Source organism: Poecilia mexicana, unplaced genomic scaffold (genome assembly GCF_051168715.1).
Source record: "Poecilia mexicana isolate PSO_F unplaced genomic scaffold, ASM5116871v1 scaffold_7, whole genome shotgun sequence".
Lineage (NCBI taxonomy): Eukaryota > Metazoa > Chordata > Actinopteri > Cyprinodontiformes > Poeciliidae > Poecilia > Poecilia mexicana.
Genome location: NW_028263376.1, coordinates 10,879,083 through 10,896,289, shown reverse-complemented (window position 1 = coordinate 10,896,289; position 17,207 = coordinate 10,879,083). Strand labels below are relative to the sequence as shown.

General features: G+C 38.7%; 1 protein-coding gene across 4 annotated transcripts in view; it reads left to right on the top strand.

The window, feature by feature from the left end:
- Positions 1 to 17,207, top strand: part of LOC106903884 (helicase ARIP4-like) — a 57,527-nt gene that overhangs the window by 12,061 nt on the left and 28,259 nt on the right. Inside the window, exon 1 of one of the 4 annotated variants that reach the window (XM_088007040.1) lies at positions 10,470 to 10,640. The exons of 2 other annotated variants lie outside the window; for them this stretch is intronic. In XM_088007040.1, coding sequence (XP_087863166.1) covers positions 10,637 to 10,640 — 4 coding nt within the window. In that variant the 5' untranslated portion in view covers positions 10,470 to 10,636. Of the gene's footprint in view, positions 1 to 10,469; positions 10,641 to 11,862; positions 12,280 to 17,207 lie in introns of those variants that run through there. One more of the 4 variants, XM_088007039.1, reaches the window with a different exon arrangement.

Genomic DNA, 17,207 nt, shown 5'->3' with positions numbered 1-17,207 from the left:
AACTCTTCTACTGTCCCTCAGTTTTATCTTTGTTTAATTTGTATGCAAACATTATTAACAAAAAAAGGATTACAATTGAGAAAGTGTAGTTTATGCAAACCTAAGAAGTTAAAACTACTGGGATAAAATGTTACATCCTTACACAAAATTGCTAAAACACCTCACTACGGATTATTTCTGTATGACTTCATTGTTCTCTGCAGCATTTCTATAAAACACACTGAGTTTTAAATAAAACAACAACAAAAAAAAACCATCAGTTTTTAAGTTCAATGAATATGTTTTCTCCACAGAGATGTGGGTTGTCATGGTTATTACACAATTAAACAGCTGTAAATACCCACAGGTTAGGGCCATTGTCTTCCTACAAAGTTGCATGCAATATGAAATGGTCTTGAATAAGTTTCAAGGATGTCTGAAGGTCTTCAACTATATATATATATATATATATATATATATATATATATTTTTTTTTTTTTTTTTTTTTTTTTGTCATCGTTTGGATTGCCTATTTTTCTTCATTATCTTATTGGAGTAGTATAAGGCACATGCTTACCTGATATTTATGTGAAAAAGCTGTTTGACTGCAGAAAATTTAAAAAATTTGAAAGACTCTGACATGGACCAGATAATATCTTTCACATAAGGAAGATTTTCAGAACAGAAAAGTTTTGTGTTTGGATTAAAAATCCCATTCTTTTGTCAGTATATCAGAAGTTTTCTCTGGATTTGTATTTGTACAGGTCAAAGTTTTAAGTTATTTGGTTTTCTTCCAACTCTCCCTCTTTATTTTTTTTTCATTATTTCTGAACTACTGAACAAAATTAAAATCCTTAAATAACCGGGGAAATTACCATGGTGTGCTCGTTCGGATTGGAAATTTGTTAACACATTTAACAAATTTAAATGTGTTAAATTTTAAATTCTCCAATTTAAAATGTGCAAAATGTATGCATTTTAAATTGGAGAGAAAATATAGTTTTAATGAGGTAAACAGAAGAATCAACAACAGCAAGTTAGGAAGTCTGTTGTGAAGACGGTCTGGGAATGACAGAACCACTGCTGATATATTACCCAATAAAATAGTTTATTGCCTACCAAAGTGTTTTTGTTATTTTAAAATCTTATTACTTTTGTTTCAATGTACCACTCGGTGCAAAGAAAGCACTTTACACTACAGGGAATAAATTCTAACAAAAAAAATGCAAGCAGTGCATAAAATACAAAGAATTCATGCAAACTCTAAGCTTGTAACAACTGGGCAGCACTGAACCTGTGACTTATAAGTGAGGCCATTTGTAAAAAAAAAGAAAAAGTGACATTGAGAAATGGACTTAGCATGGGGCTTCTAAAATAAAATTGCCCTGCAAACTGCAACTCGATGCTGCTGTAATACTGGGTCAGGTGGATGTGTCTGCAAAAGAACACATCAGAGTGTGTGCAGCCTGTTGTTGTCTCTGCACAGTTCAGGTTGTGGTGAGGTCTTGTGTCTCTGCACATGCACGCATTGACTCCAGAGAGGAGGACAGTAATAGTCTGTTAATTAGCCTGTTGCTCCCCTGCCTGTGTTGTGTGGGCGTCGCTAAGCCCAGCACATTCACGTTCACTCGAGCTGAAGAAAACAACTAAACATGTTTCCTCCCACGAATGCTAGCGACACCCGGTTGTTTATTAATCTGCGAAATGCATCAACTTGTCAGCTTTAGTTGAAAGTTTGCAAGCTGCTTCAACAGGAAGTTATCCTTATAAAGCAGCTTAGGTCAGCAGGTAATATTAAGCTAACTTCTCAAGTCGCCGTTAACTGCTTTATGCATCTTCTCCCCATGTTTTCAGCAATCTAATTAAAAAAAATAAAAAATAGGACTCTGATGGTCTACACCATCGGCGAGCAAAGGTTATCCGGTTAACTAGATGAGGATTTAGGAACCCCTAACAGATCTTATTATTTCACCGAATGTCTTGAGTTCGCTCCATTTTCAAGCGTGATCTCTACCGATGAATCTACCCACGACTTACCTCTGGAGATCTGTTCTGTCTTCAGCACAGACATCAAATAACTCGCTGCACAGTGGCGCTCCTGGTGTGTTTTTCCTGAGATTTTTCTGCCAGCCGTTGCCACATCACACCTGCGGTGAAAACTTGCTCTTTCTTCTGTCAGTTGACGGTTCTCACTATCTTGCTTGATTGCTCAAAGGAGAGTAAGCGGCAAGTTGACTTTAACATCCCTTACTGCTTCTGTCTTTTCAGAAATCACTCACAGATGGTCTAATACTTGTTAGATCCGGACCATACATCTACACATCTCTGCCAAATTCAAGGTTTTTATGACAAACACATTAAATTATTCGCAGTTTATCCAAAAAATATATAATGCTGTTATAAATATTTAAAAAATACAAACTTAAACACATCCTAACAAGCTTTAAGCCAATGCTTTTCTAAAATACCTTAGTTAAAAAAAGTCTGTCAGCATCTTCCTTACAGAAGTTCTCCCAATCTGCAGCCACACAAAATGGGATGCATGAAAAGCAACACACATACTTCAGATGGGATTTGAAGTTTCACATGAGATTTTGATACAAAATACATGGCGGGAGAGGAAACTTAAAATAAAGTTAAGTTTCTTTTATGAATAGATTCAGTTAGGATTCGTGATGCCGAATTAAATAGTACATTTCTAATTTTCTGTAGTTTTCTATGGCAGTTTTGCACGTCCACGTTCGCATGTCCGCAAACATATTAAAAATCTTCCTGAGCTTTTACTACCACTGTGAAGGCTGGTTGCCTCTATGCTCCAGCTCTTCACGTTCTCCACTGACAAGGATTTGGGTTGTTCCTACTGTATACATCCCTTCTCATATTCTATCTCTGCGTGAGTATATTTGCTGTTATTATCTGTCACTTTGCTGCTGTTGCACAGAAATTACCCACTTTGTGGGACATTGAAGGACATTTCTGCTCTATTCTATTCAAATGCATGTTGGATCCATTATGAACAGATCAAGAAAGGACAGAGTTTAATCTGAAATAGGATATTGTCAACAATTCACCGCAAATTTCTGTAAATAAATCAAGAAAATCATAGTTGCTACTCGTGATCTTGCTATATAACACGTTTTAATCTGTAGATCACACATTTATTATGGCATTAGAATGTATCGCTAAGATCCGGTTCCTCGAAGTCTGCTGGGCCTAGATGGTGAATCATAACATTTCATAACATCATTAGTTTATGTTGATGTGTATGAGTGACCTGATTAAGGGCTGCACAGAGCGAAGTGTAGGAGGTGACACAGTAACACCAGCTGGTCCACATACTGACACACCAGACTGCCAGATAACTTGGTGTGTGTGTGTGTGTGTGTGTGTGCGTGTGTGTGTGTGTGTGTGTGTGTGTGTGTGCGCGTGCGTGCGTGTCTATGTGTGGGGCTCTTGGAGCCGAATCTTGGATGTACAGAGATCAGGTAACAGGCTGACGTCATGTCAGGCCGATAATGAGCTCCAGTAACTCGTCAGCACTACCACCTGTCATCGTTGTGCTCAGTCATGTTCAGTCATATTCTGTTTGTGATGGTTTGCTTCAGCGTTTGTTTTTCTTATCCCAGAAGATAACTGTTAAAAAACAGCTGTTTTGTCGTCTTCTGATATTTCCTGATAACTTTTTTAAATTGTCTAAAGATGTTTTTTTTTTTCAACAAATGGAAATGCCTCATGTATTAACAATCGTAGTGAAGGTCAGTAGTTGGGCTTCTCGTTCCTGGTCCCGCCGTCCTTCATGTTGGAGAAGAGTTCCTGTTCCAACATGCATCAGAAATGATTGAATTACCTTCTCTGCAGGCCACTAAGTTCACCCTGTTGAACCAGGTGTGTGGAAGGGGAATGAGTTCGGAAGAACCAGGGTCGATAAACAGAGTCAGCGGACCTGGACACGGTTTGGGAAAATGCTTTCACTGCTGTGTTTATTGAAGAAGCAAAGCTTCCTTTTTTAGCTTTTAAAAAATAACGACAGAAAAGATCTCGTTTTATTGCTGAATTTATGTAATTCCTGGTTATGACTAAATGAAAATAATAGCGCTGTTTGCTCCGTACTATTGTAAATCTGCTCACATGACAGGGGATTTTTAGTGCTAATTACTTATCACTTTTTAATTTACAAAAGGACAGTGTTTGTCCTTGATTGAATAATTTTACGAAAGAACTGCAAAAGGTTTTAGTGAAAGAGAGAAATATTTTTGTATAAATAAATCAAGTGCAAGTGTTCTGGAGAAAGTTCTGATCACACTTGTTTTGCTCAAGATTGAAATGTTTTTTGTATTTTTTTTTTCTTCAGCCAGTTATTTATAGGATTTCTAAAAGCAAAGTGTAGAACAGTGAACCTTTACTTTGCCCCGATACTGTACTGAAATAACACAGCAATTATTCAAAAATCAAACAAAATGAGCAATTTAGTGAACCTCAACAATCTCTTGAACTTTTACTTTACAAAAACATTTTCAAAAAACTAAACAACTAAATAATATCAATAAGGAAATGAATAAGCCTAATGAATAATGAATTACCCAGTTTTGAACTGTGGGAACTGTCGCTGCGTCTTACAACCTCAGGTTTGTCCTTTAATTCCTGCTTCATCCAGCTGCTTTGTTTGTGTCTGAGAAATCCAAGACTCACTCAAAGGAAACTTTCTGGGTGTAGTAATGACCAATAGTTTGTTGGCCAAATAAGATGATCTCATCGTCATCACCTGCACCATTTAGAAATGTATTCCTACTGTAAACAGCAGAGTCTGCTGTGTCAGGAAGTAGAATCTCTTGAAGGTGTCCTGTCATTGTTTTTACTTTGTGTTGTTTAAAGAGTAAGTTATAAGACAAAGACTCCAAAGCATGTTGTTGAACTATTACTATTCGGTAGGAATAGAAAACCATGGATTTGTTGGTAGCTTCTTTTACTGAAATACGGTGGCACATTGCGGCAAGTTCATCTGAAATATAATTTACTCCAATTTTTTGCGTGTTCTCCAACACTGAGGCTTTTTGTGCATATGCTGAGTAGCTATCAATAAAGGCAACAAAATTCTGGTGTAAAAGAAATCTGAGCTCAGACTTAGATTTATTTGATTCTTAAAATAGTCTGTAAATCATACATATACGGCAAAAAATAATTTCAGAAACTCAAATACAGCTTGATTTGGCTCTGTAGGAATGCCTTTTATTTTGTTTTTACCTTTGATATTTTACTATGTGTGGAAAACCAGTGAACATTTAACTTTATTTTAGAGGCATGAATTGAGAGAAAAGTGCAAATCTGACAACATATTTGCATATTTGTGGTGTAAAAACATTTTCATGGATAAAAACAGCACAAGTTTTATTCTAAAGTGTCATTAAACATTTAAGCTCTGCAGGTTGTGCAGTGACAAAAGTCCTTTTCTCGATATCTTTAGAGACGAAGCCCAGTTCATTTTTATAAAAGTAAAGTGTCAGTTGCACAACAAGAAGAGTCTTTGCACAAGAAGCAGGATTTTAATGCATTTCTCAGCTGGTAACAACAACAACATGGATCAGATCACCATGTTACTCTTTTCCAAAATTAAAACCTGTTTACATTTGGTCTTTTTCAAAAATGTCAAAGAAACCTTCACATTTGTAACCAAATTTGTGCTAATTTTGAACAATGTTGTGTGCAATGTTCACGTTTTATAGATCTAACGTTAGAGATGATCACATTTCATCCAGATTGTATTGAATAAACTTTTGAATGGAGCTTCCAGTTTTTGCCTCCTTGCACAGTGAGTCGTAAGTCCCACTATGTGAAATTTATACGAGGATGCTGACGCTTATTTTTTTCAATAATCAGTTTTGTCCTTGGTGTAAAACAAGTTGCACTAATGTAATCTGATTTTGCATGTTTGCAGTCTAAAGTCATTTATACTAGAACAAAAAGTCTCACTTCAAAGTCTTTTAGGTTCTTAGCTTGCACTAACAAATGAATCAAGTGAAGGAGAACCATAAAACTTCTGCATATTTTATTTTTTTCCATCAGGGCACAAGTAACAAATTAGTACAATAAATAAGGATTTTGGATGTATTTCTTAAATCTGATCAATTTATTTATTTACCATATTTTTGATTTTACTGCATGGAAAATTTCCTCAAGTGTTTTTTATGCGTTTTTTGAAAAAAAATACACAGAATTTGTTTTTCCTCCATTCTGCTTCAATATTAACAATTGTTTGTTAATATTGAAATAATATTAGATTTAATTGAATCTTTTGTGATGTAATTCTCTGACTTTGACTGAACCAACTTCTTTGTGCTCTGCAGCTGAAATGCCATCTCCCTACAGCTCTCTGTTGTCTCTCTATTGGTCACTTTCGGTTATGTAAACAGAGAAATGTGAGCCCTCCCTCCTCACAGGAGGCGTGGTGAAATAGCAAAACTGTGGTAGTGTGGCAAAGGTGACTGAGCTTGTATGCGTGAATTTTTATGTTACCAGGCAGACTTTGCGGTCTTTGCTGCTGCTGTCAGCTCTCCTCTTCCCCACTCCTCACCATTTCTCTCTGCTGACCCTCCCCCACTCACAGCGATGTGGGTTGAAGAGTGAAGTCATGTGATCCTTTTACATCCCATCCTCCCTGTACACATGTGAATGATAATCCAAGGGTCTTGGGGGTATACACATATCAAGTCTCTCTCATTCTAAGATTGTTTGTGTTCCTCTGTTTTATTCCTTTAACGTGATTTCTTCCACCTTTTCCTGCCTTGCATTTTGTCATTAATCCTCCTGTTAAAACTCCTTAACTGTCACGAGGACATCGGTGTCCTAATGGAGTGATTACGTAACAGGTAGGGGTTTTAGGGGTTAATCTCTGCATGCGCAGGAAAAACCAAGAGCCAAAGGGTTCAATGACCCACCCTGTAAGTTTGCTGCTCACCCTGCAGGGTAATTCTTTTATGCATAATATATTTTAAGAATGAATAGGTCTTTATTTCCAGAAATAAGAGTCCACAGCATTAAAAAAATAATAATAAGGCAAAAAATAAATCATCAAGTGAAAAGGACAAACGCGTTCATCACAAAGCAGACAGTTATTGCAATATTTAAAAAAGCTCGAGGTGTGTATTGTGTCGCTCTATGTCTTACTATTGTTTGACACATTCACACGGCACATAAATTTATAAATGTAGTTCCTCGGTGAAGCATGAGCAGTTGGGATGTTCCGCATAACAAACATTTAATTTGCAGATGTGATTCTTGGAAGTTGAAAATGGAATAAATACATTGTGATGCTACGTCCGTTACTTATTCACTCATAAGCTACGTTTACATGAGACTGCTGTCTGGAAACTGTTGGTAATTTCAGATGCTGATCAGGGAAAAGTTCCATGTTTAGATGAAATCACCAGGACATCTTGAATCTGCTGTAGTTGTCATGCCAGGCCACTACATAGTGCTGTGAGATTAGCACTTTGTTAAAATGTGCATATGCTTTTGGCCCTTAGGACTCCCTGATACTCATGAATACTGTGCGTATTTAGTGAGCTGTGCAGACACCTCACAGACTAGCTGGTTGAGACTCCATAGTCTACCGATATCTTCCTTCATTTCCGACAATCAGAAGTGATACTAGCAATTTTTATGAGCTAGTTGGGTGCAAAGCCTCGTTTCTTTTCCACCAGGCCACCTGTTAGTGTTGCACAGTAGCAGTCTGGGTGATTCTCAGCCTTATCAACTCAGTGTCATATATATGTCTGCATTTAGTCCACGTGGATCTTTTGCAGGGTATGTTGGACCTTTAGTCTGCACCTCACCAACTTCCACCTCATTTAGAAAAAAGTTACCTGACTCCAGTGAACCAAGATCTCATGTAAAACACACACATATTCCTTATCAGAGGAAGTTAAGATGCACATCCAGTACGAAGTTGTCTGCAATTGTTTTTGTTGTTATCTACCACTGCAGATAATAACAAACCTTGCAGCCTTGCATTCTGTCCATTTGTGCCTTCACACCAGTGAAGTACTTCACATCTCCCCCGGGTGGATCACTCTGAGGCCTGGCTTCAAAAAGTGCCAGTGTCAGAGAATCTTCTGAGATACTTTCCTGTAGTTGGTCCCATAAGACTTTCCCTGTAAAAGTGTTCTGGAGTAACATGAAAGACAGTCTCTTCCTACAACAAAGTAAAATAGTAGTGTTTTTTTTTTTATTTTTTAAAGCCGTCCACTTTTTCTCACGTTGATCAAGGCTTTTTTATGAATAGGGTTTTGACATTTATGTGGTACATAAGTTTGCAGTAAATGTGGTGTTTATGATGTGTTTATTACAGTTTATGATGTGTTATACTGTCTTCTGAAGCCAAAAGCTAATTTTCCAATAGCTGGGCTGACCACAAAAGTGGTCTGCTCCTGTTGCTCAATCTTCCTTTGTGTCTTTTCTCTGTGTTACTCTTTACTGATTCCTTCTTGCTATGTACTTGTTGTTTTGTGTTTGCCTAGTCAGAATAGTTCTAAACTCCAGTGTCTGTATTAGTGTTGTTGCTGACCTTCATGACCACATTGCACTCATCTTCTGACGACTTCAACTTCAACCTCAAATAAATCTTCTCTAACTGATTTTTATAAAACAACAACAAGTTCCCTGTATGGTAATGGCCTCCAGAGTCACCAGATCTCAATCCAACAGAGCACATTTTGGATTTAATGAATTGGGAATTAAAGATTTGCACTGTAGATATTCACCCAACAAATCTGCAGGACCTGTGACATGCTGTCTTATTTCAGTATAGACCAGCAGTCTCAAACTGTCTTTCTTTAAGGCCAGAGTTGTGTCTCTTGCCCTACCTGCTTGAAATAAGTGGTGAAACTGCCTCACTAGGGTGCAGTCAGGCTCTACAGAGCTGTACTGATGAGTTAATATTGGAGCCAGGTGTGCTGAAGCAGAAAGACATCTAAAGGTCACTTGAGGACTAGAGCTTGAGACCACTGGTAAAGACCCACATCTCTGACGAATGTTTCCAACACCTCTGCCACAGGAATATGTGTTCCAAATTGGTATTATACTTAAGGAAGTGGCCATTAAATGTTTGTTTCTTGACTGCAGATGTTTTCTCCTCCTTCACTTTAAAGTCTTTCCTTCCGAACCCTTCGTACATCTGTAAAACATTTCATATGTGATTGGTAGGCCTGTCACAATAACAAATTTTGCCGAGCGATTATCTAAAAAATTATTGCGATAAACGATAATATTGTTTTGAGACCTTTTGACACTGATTTAATGGAAATGACTAATAATGCATGTGATTTCCTGCCATAGGTAGATACACTTTATTTTCAAAAGAACACATAACACTGGAACTGATAAACTAAATAAACAAAACAACCAAAAGCAAAAATAAAATGGATTCTCAGTCTCCATTAACAAAAAACGTACTTGAATAAAAGCTAAACAACATAAAGCCAAAGTGGAAATAAATGCTGCATTCAACTAAAAGAGTGCAGATTATGAAGTCTGTATACTATATTGGCCTTCAGTAATCACGAGCTTTAAATAGAGAAGATCAGCACATCCGACTACCTAATGCAGTAGTTCATACTACACGATTTTTTTGCCCCTATCAAAATCATTATAGGTTATAATGATTTTCATTCAGTCAGGACTTTATGCTGACTCTAGCCACATGCATCACAGGTAGATTCTAGTAAAGCATTGATTAATGCCTGGTTTTAAAATTAGTTAACTGGACTTGTAGCCATTATTTTGTGCCCAGGTGGCTGGACACCACAAGGCACAATTGAACCCGATCGAACCGTTATACCTAGGATTTCTGTCGGCTAATGGTGGTCTCTCAGGTTTTGAAAATGGGCCGACAGTCTGCTGACAACTCGTGTAGTGTGAGCTGGAGATTACACTAAGGAAGAGCACCGGAGTTGAGCCTTTTTTCATTCAGTGTCAACAGAAAGAAAAAAGAAAGGAAGAGACGATAAAGCCGATAATTAAAATGAGGTCGATAGGTTTAATTTATCGTGCGATTAATTGATTTATCGTTTATCGCGACAGGCCTAATGATTGGCCTCTTAAAGGTTTGAAGTTAAATCGGCTTCAGGAGACCTTCATGGTTATTGTTTTGCATTCATCTGCTCCTCCTCTTGCGTCTTTGTCAATCCTCTCACCCTCCATCCACCTCTTCATCTGTCCATCTCGTCCTGATTGAACCCGTTACCTCTGTTACCTAAGGCAGACTCTCTGGGGTGGGCGTGGCTTGCTGGCGTCACGTCGGCTTCTGTGTCAGTTGGTTAAAAAATGGGGGGGAGGGGGAGGGGAAGAAGAGGAGGCGGACCGGAAAGGCAGCGCCACCGGAGGCGTGGGGGGAGCTGCTACACTCGTCCCGCTGAGGCCCTTTCCAGCGACTCATTGTTTTGTAATTGTCCCATTGACACTGCGTCCTCGCCGGAGAGCCGGTTAAACTGCGAAACGAGGCTAGAGGTTTGGACGCTCACAAACTCTGACACACTTGCCCAGTGAGGGAATGTGTTAGCTGTTAAAACATGGAGCACACACCGACTGGAGTTAGTTTTTAAAGTGGAACATGTTTCTCTCAGCACAGTAGGAGACCACAACAAAAAAGTTTCAGCCACATGACATGGGTGAGTAGCTGGAGTTTCTTTTGAGTGAGTGCATGGCAGCTCTTCTAGTTGGCTGACAGTTGTTTCCACACAGCGGTCAGCTTTTTACCCCTCCCCCCTGACATCTTTAAGTTCATATTTCTGCCATGTATATTTTTATCAGACACAAGGCAGGGGGAGATCTATCATACTGACCTACATGTGGTGCAGTGCAATTCAGGCAGAGCACAGCTCTCTCGTTTCATAAGGCATATTATGAAATAGAAACAGAAGTTGTCCTTGTTATCCAAATAAAATCCTAGTTTACAAAAAAGTCTAAAAAACTCATTTGACTGGATGCAAATTGTCATTGTTTTTATCATAACCTGTTGTAAAGCATAGGTTTTGGATTACAAATAGCTGTGATGAAGCATTTAATCACAGATTGCACATTTTCTGAAAGGTTTATAACAGCATTCACTTCCCTCTGTGTGTTATTGTTACAAATCTGATTAAATAAGCCTATAAATTGAATAAAGTGGCTTCTAGTCTCTCAGTAGTTCCTAGAAATTAAGGTCAGGCTGTTACTTGGCAGTACTGACTTGATATTATTCTTTACAAAAAAAAAAGTTAATTCATTTTGCGAGTCATGCCCTCATTGAACCATGAATTAAGAGGGATTTATTTTACTGATCAGGTTTCAGTTTATTTAGTCATTAAAGCTAATACCGACTTTTGTATAAAGAAAATAAAACTCAATTAAAATATGCAAATTACAGTTTGTTATCTTCAACACATGTCATGGTCTGTTTTATTATTTGTTGTGCTATTTATGTCTAAAACATAAATTATTTAAGATAAAATTTACTATCTGAAAAACAAGCTTTCATGTGCACCTACTTACATTGACATTAAATGCTACAGAATCCTGTGTGAAACTTGTTGCTAGTCTAACATAAATCTTATTAATGCTAGCTTATTAGCTTGATTTTTGTGCCTCTTTGACGTCATCGTCACATATACTGTTTAAGGAGAATCCACATATTTTCTTCATCAGGGTGATATTTTTAAACTTTCCAATTCCAATTGTTTGAACTACCTGGATGTTCAAACACTGCTGAACAGTAAATATAATTGTTACCAGCATGTTTTCATATGCAAAATATTAAAGTTTTGTGTTTTATGTCTTTAAGAAACCTTAATAACATGTACAGTAACAGGATGACTGTAAGTGACTGCTTCCGCACATGCTCTGCTATCCTACGTATGCTCATGGGGGCGTGTATTTTATTTTTTCTTTCATTTGGGATAGGGGGAAGGTAGAAAGTGACACTCAGATCCTCCCATAGACATACCCCTTGAATGGGGCCCCAGCTCCAGCATGCAGGGTTATGTAAGCTTTCATCTGCCTACCTTCCTCTGCCTTGCATTGGTGTTGTTATTGAGTGGAGAGGAACACACGGAGCGGTCAGCTAGAGCAGTCAGTCACTCACCAAAGCTGTCGATTTACAAACCAGCTGCATATTAAATTTAGGCTGAGAGGAGGGTGACAAACCTCCTCCTTTAATTTCCAGTTCACAAAACAGAGGGTGATTCCAGTGTGACAGAAAGGCAGAGAAGTCGAGCTCTTATCTTTCCGCAGTAATCATGCTGCTTCTGGACGAATCCGAGTCTTTTTCAGGTAGGTGACATTACTTGCTTCACGTTTTAGGAGAACTGGTGCTGCAATGAGTGCATAAACCCGGAGGGAAATCTGTAGAAAGTTTTGGATGCAAGATAAGTGAAAAGATCTTGCACAAAACACCAGAAACGGGATTTGAGGTTAGATTATGAGAAGCGCAAGAAAAAGGATTCGGAGATGATTCACAGCCAGTGGCTTATTTGAAAGATAATGATCGGTGCTGGTGTGGTGCAGTGCTACTTCTATGCGACATCCTGTTTGCAGAATAACAGCATGGACTGAAGGCAGCACGGGGCAATGAATTTATAGGAAGACCTTCAAAAGTGAAAAGGACTCAAAACAGGGGTATTTCTATGAGTTTTGAAGAAAACAGAAGCTCCTTCACTGCTGGACTGCTAAGTTACTTAACGTTGTTGTGTAACAGCAGATCGTACCGACCAAAGCAAGCATCGTCCGTCTTCTCATGTGTCTGCCAAACCTCTTTAACTTCAACTTGTCTTTAGACCCGCCCGTCCCTCTCGGATGTTATTCCTTGTTTTGTCTCCTTTCTTCACTTTTTGTGGTTTTTTTTTTGCCGGTCTCTTCATCTCACGTACGCAGCCTGTTCCTCCTGTTGTCGTCCAGGTCCCGCCTTCCCATTGGCTGCTCGTATCATTACCTAAACCCCGGCTTGTGTCTGATTGGTGGAGCCGTGCGGGCTTGAGCCATGCTCGAAGTGTGAGCATGTGGAAGCAGGAAAACATATGGTTCAGCAGAGCACTGGGTTATGGGGGTAAACGTGACGGGCATAAAGGAAGGACCGCTCAGCATGAGAGGGTGCTGTTCAGCTGAATAAATGTTGAATACTGAAATAGCCTGTCAGTTCTGAAAATGTTGTTTGATTAGTTTAACAAGTTGAACTTTATTTTGCCTTCTTTTGAAAAAAAAAATAGACATCACTACAGTTACCTCGAGGTAAATCATAAATTTGTTTTCTTGTTTTGCAATGCATTTCAGAAATGCCTGAACTTTTAATATCAACTTCAACATAAACCATGTCTTGTTTTTACTAGCAACTTAACAAATTTAGATTTACATTGATCAGAAATGTTTTGAGCAGCATCATTTGTAATGTAGCTGACTAATTTCTCTATAATAAAATATTTTTTCTAGCCTTCCTGCCCTAATTGTAGATTAAACACTGTATTCAGAGAACAGATGCTGTAAAACTGGATTTGCTGTTTGTTATGGATTTGCACAGTTAGGTTAGATAGCATTACAGGGTCTGTGTAGATCATTACCTTAACTCACATTTCCAAAAGGCTGTCAACGTTTCAAAATCCAGTCTGCTCAGTGAAAGAGGCTGAAAAGCTCAAAAGGATAAAACGGAGCATTATTTCTGTATTCTGCTCAAGATTCCTGTTGAAAGTCTCCTCCATGGCCTAAAGGCAACACACATCTCAGAAAGAAAGGCTAAGTTTCTGTCAGTACTTTTGTGAGCAGTATATTAGAAACTTGGCTGAAAGTAAAAGTAAACGTTTTTCCCTTGGCTAGATTTATGAAACGTTATGTTAACATATTCCTCTTTGTTTAAGACATTGCCATAACTTGAAAAGAGGATGCACATTGACCATCTATGGAGAAATTACAAATGTCCACATGTGTCCTTACTTGTTGAGATTTCATTTGGGAGTCTTCAGGCGAGCTGGAGCATTTGATGAGTCATTATTACTAAAATGAGTCATGACGAGCAGCGATAAGGACTAAAGAACACTCAGTTCTCCTAATCCATTGTGCTGAGTGTGTGTGTGTGTGTGTGTGTGTCCTACCCCTGTGTGAGTACAGTCTGTCTGTTAGTGAGGAGCTGCTTAGTGAAGGAAATAGAAAAGTAGACCTCTGTGGTACACAAACAGGAGAGGGGGTTGACAAACTACAGAGTCCAAAGTTACACACAAGACTTTTTAATACTGTCTTTATAAGTGAAGGGTGTTTTTGTCACAGTGACCTTTTGTAGTATTATACGTTTTTTCCACCTTGTGTCTTAACTCCTGTGCTTTGGGTGGAGTTTTTCCCCTGACAATGCTCCAGCTCCAGTCTTTGTAAGTAGTTTTAGTTAGTTTAATATCTCAACCATTGCTTGTTATAAAAATTAATAATCTGAGTCATCCTGCTGAGTCATCGGTTATGGGAGCCCTAATGTGCTGAGTCATCCTTTGCTGTTATTCAGCAAACTGAATCTGACTGGACTGTTTGTCTTCCTGAACATGTCCAGAAGGTTCTAGATGCTGACCACCACTCAGGAAAATTAGGGGGGGAAAGCATCTTAGAAAGAGCTTCTGTTGGTAATTCTGTCGGTTTTTCTGTACCGTAATTTGAGTTGGTACGCGTAGAGAAAATCTTCGTCTTAGTATATAATAAACTCAGACAGATGTGGAATTCTTTGATCTAAAATAGCCGTCTTGTGTTCTGACACAAGTTTTCCACAAAATGTTTAAGAGATCTGTTTCTTAGTAGGTGGGATTTCGCAGAAGTATTTTACAGGGGCTGAAGGTAGACGCCGTCTGCCAGAGAACATTATGCAACAGGCTATAGTTTGTCCAGCACGCCGACAGCCAGCTCCAGCTTCCAGCATGCGTCCTCTCCGCCTCTATCCTCCTCGTCCGATAGCTCTCCTCCTCCTCCTTCTTGGCAGCTTTGACACACTGGCCTACAAACTATCCTGTTCTACCTCACCTCACCCCTCTGCTGCCGTTGCTTATTGCATTATCTCCTTTTTATCTCTCTTTATTCTTTGCCATGATTTTCTCCTATGGTCCTTCACGGTTTCTTTGACTCATGTTTCCAGAGCGTTTCATAACTCACCTGTCTCACTCTAATAAAGCAGCCCTAATAACTAATTCAGGGCAGTCTCTTATGTAAGAGGTGTGTGTGCGCGTGTGTGTGTGTGTCTGTCTATGCATGTCTGTGTGCATTTGGGTGTCAGTTTGGGTGTACATGTGTCTTATTTGCTTTGAAAAATTTTGACTTTTCATGTAATAGCTAGTTGAATCTTCTGCTGAATCTGCATTTTAAATTTTAAAATATGCAAAGAATCGTTTATTTCAGTTGAAACCAGATATTTACATACACTGTACAAAAAGACAGGTGACCTTTTATTCTCACTGTCACATTAAATTAGGATAAACGTTTCTTGTTCCAAGATTACTAAGATTATTTCTTTTAGCTAAATGGCAAAATAATTAGATTTTTTAAAGACAGATTTTCATTTTATTCAAATTTAGATGTTTTCACACATTTCTGAAGCATTTGGTAGAATTGGCTTTTAAACTATTTGACTGTTGTCATACATACATGAAGAAACACCCATTAAATCAGTCAATTTATGTCTGAGAGAGTCATTGGGACGTTCAAAGATAAACATCCTCTGTCTCTTTCCCTATCAACTCAATTTACTATTGATCAGTTTATCTGTTGTTTTGCATTTGCTCTCCTGTCATCCACACATCGTGTTGGACTTCACCGTTACTCTTAAGCCTTTGTGAGGCTTCAGAGCGGTTGCTTCAGTATGAGAACAGCTTTCCAAACAGCCGGATTGAGGCGTAAAAATCCCCAAAATCGACAGGGTGTGCAGAGAAAACACTCGTAACTGCGTTTGCACGTTTGTTCTTGAAACATGACGCCGTTCGTCTTGTAAGTGCGTCCTGGATGTTTGTGACGTGGTGCATCTTTGTGAGCGTGTGTATGCGCTCAGGACGTGAGGTTTGTGTGAACATGCTGGTTGTGTAACAGCCAGAGGCAGCAGTTATATAAGCGTCCGCTCTTGCCCGACCGGCCTCAGCAGTGGTGGCCTGTCTTTTTAGGAAGCAGCTCTCTTCTTTGTGAGATTGAGGCCTTATGCCAGCCGGTGTGACAGCGACAGTAATTGGGGTTTTAATAAATCGGGCTGTAGTGCACGGAGGCGTAGTCAGGACACCACAGCCTGGAAGTTTTGTACACTGCATACCTTTCATCATATGCCAACCTACTGACCTGATTTAACTCAATCAGTTTTTAATATCTGCACTCCTTCATCCACGTGCTGCTGGTTGGTGTCAAATCAGATAAAACTTCCTGTTATCTGGGATTTCTTTCCACCACGGCGCACGTTGTCGAGGAAATGAGATGAGTTGTTGCTGCATCTGTTTGGAGGAAGCAAACCTTTTTCAAGTTTGGGCAAAAGCTGAGGTGGCTTAACAAAGTAAAAAACTTGACAGCAAATATTACCTTTTTTTTTTTATTGCGTTTTCTTTTAGACTTCTTGCCATCATTTGTTTTTAACAGGATATTATTTAACCATCACTTGTACACTCAACATTAGTTAATGAGAATTATGAACTCACTGGCAGATTGAGGATATATATTTTTTTCAAATCTAAAGCCACACTAAAAATATCTTATTTCACTTCAAGGTAATATGAAGATTTTTATCAACCTGCTGGGTTGCTTCATGGATTTTTAAGTTTATTTGAATTTGCTACATTTAGTTTTGTCTCTGAAACACGAGCTTCTTTCTTGTAGATTTTAGTTGCTCTTATCAACAGTTTCTTCTCTTTTTCCCTTTATGATGCTCCACAAGATCCCAGTAAAATGTACACATGGGGCCAGTATGTTAGATGCATGGAAATTCAGAGTGAAAAGTGAACTCGTGTGGATCCTTGCTGTGTTGTGCAATTAGAACTGATTTTCCTAATACTTATTTGAGATCAAGCTGAGACCTACATGGGGTTCCCAGCTGCTTTTGGCTATACGGGTTGCATTTAGCCGACACAAGTGGGTGCCATAAAAGAAGCCCCACTGTGACACTAGTTCTGCGTTTAGCCAGAGCAAACTTTTTAATTTGCCCACACACATGTTGTCTGCGACGTGTAAAATCCTGCGAGTAAACCCACCTGAGTTGGGTCACTTGATCA